Source organism: Habropoda laboriosa, unplaced genomic scaffold (assembly GCF_001263275.1).
Source record: "Habropoda laboriosa isolate 0110345459 unplaced genomic scaffold, ASM126327v1 scaffold6078, whole genome shotgun sequence".
In the NCBI taxonomy this organism is placed as follows: domain Eukaryota; kingdom Metazoa; phylum Arthropoda; class Insecta; order Hymenoptera; family Apidae; genus Habropoda; species Habropoda laboriosa.
In genome coordinates this window covers 13,584-21,386 of record NW_017105962.1, presented here as the reverse complement: position 1 = coordinate 21,386, position 7,803 = coordinate 13,584, and the positions used below count along the sequence as shown (strand labels likewise).

At 28.6% G+C, this 7,803-nt stretch overlaps 4 protein-coding genes across 5 annotated transcripts in view; 3 read left to right on the top strand and 1 right to left on the bottom strand.

Moving 5' to 3' along the window:
• LOC108578279 (39S ribosomal protein L53, mitochondrial) overlaps positions 1 to 898 on the top strand; it is a 1,913-nt gene extending 1,015 nt beyond the window's left edge. The window contains exons 2-3 of the mRNA XM_017941578.1: positions 361 to 473; positions 693 to 898. Of these exons, the coding sequence (XP_017797067.1) occupies positions 361 to 473; positions 693 to 898 (319 nt within the window). The remainder of the gene's footprint in view (positions 1 to 360; positions 474 to 692) is intronic.
• Positions 1 to 3,402, bottom strand: part of LOC108578278 (protein argonaute-2) — a 10,511-nt gene extending 7,109 nt beyond the window's left edge. Inside the window, exons 1-2 of the mRNA XM_017941577.1 lie at positions 3,299 to 3,402; positions 50 to 165 (exon numbers count right to left, since the gene is read on the bottom strand). Coding sequence (XP_017797066.1) covers positions 50 to 161 — 112 coding nt within the window. The 5' untranslated portion in view covers positions 162 to 165; positions 3,299 to 3,402. The remainder of the gene's footprint in view (positions 1 to 49; positions 166 to 3,298) is intronic.
• On the top strand, positions 1,378 to 1,569 carry LOC108578280. The gene has a single exon (XM_017941579.1). It carries the CDS (start codon positions 1,378 to 1,380, stop codon positions 1,567 to 1,569), a length of 192 nt encoding a protein of 63 aa, XP_017797068.1.
• A 1,894-nt stretch (positions 3,403 to 5,296) lies between the features above and the next one.
• LOC108578281 (peroxisomal biogenesis factor 19-like) lies at positions 5,297 to 7,041 on the top strand. 2 transcript variants are annotated; one of them, XM_017941581.1, is made up of 5 exons: positions 5,297 to 5,577; positions 5,962 to 6,126; positions 6,186 to 6,343; positions 6,408 to 6,638; positions 6,755 to 7,041. In XM_017941581.1, exons 1-5 carry the CDS (start codon positions 5,517 to 5,519, stop codon positions 6,971 to 6,973), a joined length of 834 nt encoding a protein of 277 aa, XP_017797070.1. In that variant the 5' UTR covers positions 5,297 to 5,516; the 3' UTR covers positions 6,974 to 7,041. The 2 variants fall into 2 exon arrangements, with proteins under 2 accessions (XP_017797070.1, XP_017797069.1); XM_017941580.1 differs by having other exon boundaries at positions 6,180 to 6,343.
• The last annotated feature ends 762 nt before the right edge of the window (positions 7,042 to 7,803 follow it).

Sequence of the window (7,803 nt, the reverse complement as noted above, 5' to 3'; positions counted from 1 at the left end):
TATTTTTATAATTTTAATTAATTGTACAATTGCAAAAGTAGAAACTTACCATTACATTGTCCACATCCATATGCTTTGCCGAGCATGGAAACAGCTGTAGTTATACGAAGACTACTTAAGTCTGGCATTTGAAGTGGTAGTTGTTGTTCCATTTGTGCCATTTTTCTGAAAATATTACAAATAAGTAAAAGATAATGTAAGAATTGTCAACATTGTTAAATTGTATAAAGAAGCTATTGTTTTTGAACATATTGCATTAACATAACTATAAATGTAAAACTGATTTTAAGAAATAACATGCATTTAACAAAGAAATGTTATATGTTATAATAAACATGTGTATGTGTCTCATATTTACAGAGATTTCTTTTTTCACATTACAACTCCAAAGATTATTGCAACAAACCCACGTTGCATTGTAAAACCACAAATTGCTTCTGATTTATCTGAACCAGTAGTTACGTTCAATTTGTGTGAGTATTATAGTATTTTTCTATTTACAAATGTTTAACTAATCATTTATATATTTCTATGTGAATTAATTAAATTAATAGCTTTATTACACTTTAAAAGTAAATGAGTTAAATACTAGCATTAAATTAAATTCAATGATTAAAATTTTAATTGAAATGTTTCAAAAAAGTTTGTTTAATGCAAATGTGATATTATATTCTTGCATTTCTATCTTTTAGTATCAGGTAACAAGATTGTATGCAAAGCTGCACACTTGACATCTCTGAATATATTGGAACTTTACAACAAATACATCACACCTTTGTCCCCACCTGAACCTGACACTGAAAGTAAAAAAGTAATTAAAAAGAAGAAGAAGTCAAAGAAAAACCAGACGGGAGTTAGAATTTCACCAGGAAGCAAACATAGAGGAGTATTTTTATAAGTTTACTGGCAGTTTAATAATTTGCTTATATGCTGATAACTTTTAAGATACTACAGAAAAAATTAAATACGAATACAAATATAAGTTAAAAAATAAAATTTTTAGAGAATACATGTCAAAGTCAATTTTATCATTTATTTAAAACATTGTTCTAATTTTTGCCTTTCACTTTATTTGTGTGATACGATAGAAAATTAAACCTACATTATCAATTAATAAGGGAGGCTTGGTAATATTAAATTATTCTTTAATTGCTTTCAGCATCTAAATAAAATCGGAAAAACAATAGCTGTATAAAAATCTTGCATAACTTTTAGTTCTACTATTACCCATATTTCTTTTGCAATTGCACATGCTAAAGCTTACAAAGAATTGATCCTTTATTTCTCACAATATAACTGAACTATTTTCTTTCTCTTTGAATCTCATACAGAAAAGCATCTGAATTTTATAATATAAGAAAAATATTTGTTTTTAAAATGGCAAGTCATACAGTAAATAGCAAAAATTATAATATGAAACTTATTGATACACTTTATAATCAGGTTCCTGCCTTTACTGATGTATTTGATGAAGAAACTTGGTATATTTTTGTCGCCTGCTTTGTAGCAGGTACATTTTTAGTTGCATTTATTCTCTCAAGATTCATTACATTAAAACCTGTGGAATAAATTAAAAATATTGTTTCAAAAATTGCAACTTATATCCATATTAATGGAGCATTAGTTACATTTAATAAATTTTGTTAACATTATGTTATAATAATAAAACTTTTCTGTATATTTCATATAATTGTAAACTTTGAACAATATAAAATTTGTATCATGACTATAATAAAACATTATCTTATAATGACTTAATATTTATGTAGACAGTATTGTCATAATACTTTTGGTTACTTTGATAATGCCATAACAGTTACAGTTACAATGTTAATAATTTATTAAGTTTACACAATTTTGTGTTTTGAATATGGAATCAATTAAATTGACAACCATACTCCAAGGCTTTTATTAACTCCCTTATAATTGTTGTTTTCATTTCATTATATTTTTATTGTTTTAATAAACACTACAAAATTTGTGTCTTCAATGTAATAAAAGTGAAAAAACACCATACCTAATGATAAAAGATTAATAAAATGTTATTCTAATGATGTTACAAACAATTACCAATCATTTTAATGAAGTGTTATCTTATAATACATTCTATGCTATTGATTTTATTTCATAACTACATATAATCTCTGGATAATTGAAATTAATATATTTAACACTTGAACAACCTTATGTAATGTAGTTTCAATTACACTGAGATCTGCACATTTGTAATATGATTTATGAATATATTAATTCCCATTGCATGTTTATACTGATTCATGCTTTATAATCTTACTGCATGTTAATATTATTCAAACATGTTTTCATGTTGGAAATTTATATTTTAATTTCATAAATTCTTTATTTACAATATAATAAATTAAAAATATGCTAAACATTATATTTACACAAGGTTAATTTAAAAGTTTATACGTGTTCCAAGTGCCTTGTTTCAAGTTTATCAAGTCACCTACTTCTCCTTGTCTCCTGATCCTGTTTCTATCTTTTTCTACCCCCTCCATTTTCAAGCATACGATCTTTTACATGAGCATTTCTTCACCCCCTCTCTCCCCCATAAGCACCACTCTTTGTCTTTTTCTACTACCTTTCTTTCTTCCACTCATCGACCTTGTCGTTTGTTTTTGATTTCTTTGAATTGTCAGTATAGCTATTTTACAAATGTCCTCGAATTATAAATTTAGGAATTCTTACTGAATTTTTTACAGAATTCTCTGTACTGTTATATAGTGAGATTTCAATATGAAGTATTCCAACAATGGCCGTAAGTTATGAAATTTTGTGTTTACTAAGTTTTTCATCGCAATAGATATAAATGATCATTAAATTTTTCAGGTGTTTTGTATTTCATACACATATAAACTCGACGGAATATGTTAATTGTAAGTAATGCACATAAAGCCGCGGAATCATTAATATAATTAAATGAATATAAAAATTACCTATCTTCGACCTTGTACAAGGTGGAAATAAATCATATTTTGGAATATTTATAATAAAATTTTGTGTCAACAAAGCTATGGGCTGTGTAAAGAAAATGGTAGAAAATTAGTAAAACTATTTGTAAGCAATTATATTATATCATATAAAACAGAATTACTATAATTATAATTCACTTTTGTTTACAAACAAGTTGTGGTTTACTCAATTCATGCGTTTTTTGGATAAATTTTTTAAAACAAAAATTTATGAATTGATTTATTAGTTCTGAAATTTTATTTTTTAAAGTAAAAGTTTAAAGTCTAAATACATGTACGATTAAGTACATAATTTAAAAACTCACCTCTTTTGCAGAGCTGATATTCAAGTTATGATGAGCAAAATAGATAATCACACTGTTATTAGATTCACACGTACATTGTCTTTTTTATACATAAACTTCACTGTAGCGTCTGTGCATTAACTACGTAACAGTTGTTTTATATATAGCATTGTAAACATATATCTTCCGTGATGAAAACTTTCATATGTGGTGATAATTAGTTACCAACAGTTACTCCCACTCGTATTCGTACACCGTACGGACATTTAGCATAAATAAAAAAAAAAAAAAAAACACTTTCCTTAGGGATATTTCTTATTTATGTTCAGCAGAATTCATTATTACACTATCTTCCATCTATTTACAAAGCAATTTTATTTTTCATTACTTAGAAATACAGTAAATAGAAAAAGAATGTCACTATCCATAAAAACCATCTCTCAGCCGTATTCATACAGCCAACAAACAAACAATAATATGCATCCTAGAGAGTTTATACTATATCGGGGATTTCCCGTATATTGTGAACGAAACAAAAAACAATCGGCAGGTATTCTTTTGTTTAAACAAAATAGTAATCAATAGCATTCAGTATATTAACAGGCAAAATGGGTAGAAAAGAATCATCGATTGAGTTAAGAAAATTGATTGTAAGTCATCATGAAAGTAGAAAAAGTTTAGAACAAATTAGTGATATTGTTAAAGAAGTCTACTATTCAATATATTATAAAAAGGTATAAAGCTGAAAATAGAGTAGAAAATAAACTTCGAAATCTTAATAGAAAATCACTAACAGATCCTGACGAACGAAAAATTTTAAAAGAAATAAAAGTAAATCCTAAAATTAGTGCCCCGAAAATTGTATCAAAGTTAGAAAATCAAATAGGGAAAATGTTAGTAACGAAACAGTTCGTCGTTGTTGTTGTTGTCTTTAATTTACCGGCATCGACTGCTGTTGGTCATTAGCCGGGGACCTACTGTTTAAGGTGGGTTCCGAACAACCGAGTTCGTCGTGTTACAAGAAAATATGGATATAATGGAAGAATTACCAGGAAGAAGCCATACATTAATGAATCAAATAGACGAAAACGTTTACAATTTGCAAATGAATACGTAAAATGGACGTATGAAACTTGGAAACATGTAATTTTTTGTGATGAGTCTAAATTTAATATCTTTCAATCTGATGGCGTAAACGAAATTGTATGGCGTAAACGAAATACCAGCCTTGAAAAATCAAATCTCCAGCCTACAGTGAAACACGGGGGTGTTTTTCCGCAGCCGGAGTTGGAAATCTGCACATTACTGATGGAATCATGGATAAGTATAAATACATAAATATTTTAAAAGAAAATTTAAAGGTCAATGCGAATAGTTTGGGAATTCCTAATGATTTCATTTTTTACCAAGATAATGATCCCAAGCATAAAGCTCGTATAACTCGAGAGTGGCTACTATACAATTGCCCCAAAGTAATGGAAACCTCCACAAAGCCCAGATATCAATCCAATAGAAAATTTATGGGCAGAATTAAAAACCAGAATACAAAAATATGAAATAAGTAATGTGAACCAACTCAAGGAAAAACCTGGAATGGAAAAATATTAGCGGTGACATTACAAATAAATTAGTTCAATCTATGCCAAATAGATTACTTGAAGTAATAAGACACAAAGATTATCAAACAAAGTATTCATTCATCTAATTTTATTACTTTTACTAGTCGAAATATGTTTTTTCCCTTATGTACGAATGCGGCTGAGAGATGGTTTTTATGGATAGTGACATTCTTTTTCTATTTATTGTATTTCTAAGTAATGAAAAATAAAATTGCTTTGTAAATAGATGGAAGATAGTGTAATAATGAATTCTGCTGAACATAAATAAAAAATATCCCGAAGAAAAGTGTTCTTTTTTTTTATTTATGCGAAATGTCCGTATGGTGTACGAATACGAGTGGGAGTAACTGTATATAATCCGATTCGTTGATGCAATGACGTCGGCCGATAAAGACAATACGTGTGCTCATTTGTACGATTGTGTTAGAAAAGGTGGACCTATGGGGGTATAAACCAAGCAGACTTGCATTCCTTCCGCTGGACATCTTTCCAGCTCTGCACAGTGTACACATGCATACATGCATATATATGTAAAAGATAATAAACCTACAGCGTTTTGATACGTGCATTTCTGATCGTAGTTTAAAAATTATTAACAACGAAGTCACTAAACGACAGATATGGCCGATGAAAAAGCTACGAAACAAGCGGAAGATCAAGAATTAAATGACTTATTAGACAGTGAGTAATTATAATGTTCTTTATTTATGATTGAATAAATATGATTCAACAATCCTAACCTCAAATTCTGCAAATATCCAATGTTTGTTAGCTTTTTCTCATTCGGTGTGTTCCTCATATTGAGTTTATAGATTTCTCCGTGGAAAAATGGGCAAAGAAAAATCAATGTACTTTATATTAATTTTTACTTCAGAAAAATAATGTTTAATACTTTACCTAGTTTTTATTACGAAATCGACGGGATTATTAAATTAAAAGGGAAAGGGGGAGAAAACTGAAAATTCTTGAAATATAAAACGATTATTTCTTCTTCTTCTTCCGTTTCATTTTTTTTACATATAATTGCAAGTTTCAACAATGGTCATTGTATAATCACTATCTCAGGTGCTTTGGAGGATTTCAACAAAGAACAGAAATCAGATAAAAAGGATGCAAGCAAAATAGGTGCTTCTGAATCTACAACGGATAAAAATGTAACTGATATTTTGGAGGATACTTGGTCTACAGACGATGCAGGAAAACTTTTATTCAAGATGATGTTTCTAAATGGTAATAGTTTGTGAAAAATGCAAGGAAGATATTATTTTAAATTTCCCTATTAGAAACAGATGGCGAATTAGGAGTTTCTCCCCAAACAATGGCAAGGAAACTTACAAGTCCAACAAAAGATGAAGATACCTCTGACAAAGACATTGCAAGTATAGACTTTCAGTCAGCTATTGCTGGAGCCATGAACGACTTGTCCATAACAACAGAAAATTTACAGGTACTTGCTTGAACAATTATTGAAGTAATTCTTGTAAATAGAGTCTTTTGTGAAAACATTACAGAACGGGGCTGACTTATCCGAAATTTTTGGGCAAGCAGCCTTAGAAGATTGTCCTGATGTCATTCCACCATTCTTACAAGTACTGCTAGAGCATTTATTATCGAAAGAACTTTTGTATCCAGCAATGAAGCAACTAGCACATGAATACCCTGAGTTGTTAGAAGAAAAGAAAACAACAATACCGTCTAATGATCTACAAAGGTTTACAAAACAGTTTGAATTGATACAACAGGTTATTATGCAATATATATATATATATTTTTTTTTTTTCATATGAAAATTCCATTCTATTGTAGTATCGATGTTGGCAACATTATTTGATACATGTGCAATTTCCATTCAATTTAGATATGTACCGAACTTGAAAAGGAGACAGACGAAGATACGGCAGAAATGAAAAAAAAACGTTTTGAAACAAAAATGTCACTTATGCAAGAAGTACTGTCCTGTGGTCAATTACCCGAAGAACTGATAGGACCAACAACAAGAACCGATGCTGAAGGTGATCCTGTTATTCCAGCGTTATTACGTAACATGGAGCCTCCGCAACACTGTTGTTTAATGTAAATTTATTTTAACGATTGTGTAATCAGTGCGTCAAAATAATACAAAGGGCTAAGAGATATTTAAGAGAAGTTAAAATAACGAATTATAGATATACAATTTGTTGTAAAATTATGTATTATAAATTTACGTAATTTAAATATTACAATTTCTGTTCAAATAGAAACATTTTATTATTTGTTAAATAAATATAAATAAAAATTTGTGCATCAAATATAAAAGTACTTTTGAATGTATGATTTCTTGTTTTGAGCCGATCCTGGATGATGTCATAATCGACAGACCAATGAGATACTCTACAAATTAACTACACAAATGCATGACAACACAGTTTATATATCCTTTACCAATCTTTATAATGTAAAAAGTAATCTTATTGATATAAAGTATTAATATAAAACTGTATTATATATTTAAAAAGAGTATAAGGAATGCTGAATTTATACAACAAAAATTTCCCCTGTGCATAAGTTTTATATGTGTATAGAACATGATACAATGATAATGTTTAATTTTCTATATCGATTATTGGAGTTACCCAATAACGTGTTTGTGCGTCGTGCGTACTGTTTCTCGATTGGTCAATCATATTCCCGTGGTGAAATATTGCGAAAAATGAAAATTTTAATTGCATATAATTTGTAATTTCATATTGATTGACAAAAAAGTATTGTTAAATTAAGGTAAATTAATATTTTACATTAATTTTTTTTAGTTACCTATTTATGCTTGTAAGATGTTTATAACAGTCACAAACTACTCTAAAATACTTTGTTAAAAATTAAAATATGTAAAAAATATTTTGAAGGTTATAAATTGTGCTGATTATACGT

What these genes read in the sequence shown, in the direction of transcription:
- LOC108578280 (XM_017941579.1), top strand. Translation starts at nt 1,378, where the DNA reads ATGGCAAGTCATACAGTAAATAGCAAAAATTATAATATGAAACTTATT.
- LOC108578281 (XM_017941580.1), top strand. Translation starts at nt 5,517, where the DNA reads ATGGCCGATGAAAAAGCTACGAAACAAGCGGAAGATCAAGAATTAAAT. An exon ending in CAAGATGATGTTTCTAAATG is followed by an intron (nt 6,127 to 6,179) that starts GTAATAGTTTGT and finishes TTTCCCTATTAG; the next exon opens with AAACAGATGGCGAATTAGGA. An exon ending in TAACAACAGAAAATTTACAG is followed by an intron (nt 6,344 to 6,407) that starts GTACTTGCTTGA and finishes AAAACATTACAG; the next exon opens with AACGGGGCTGACTTATCCGA.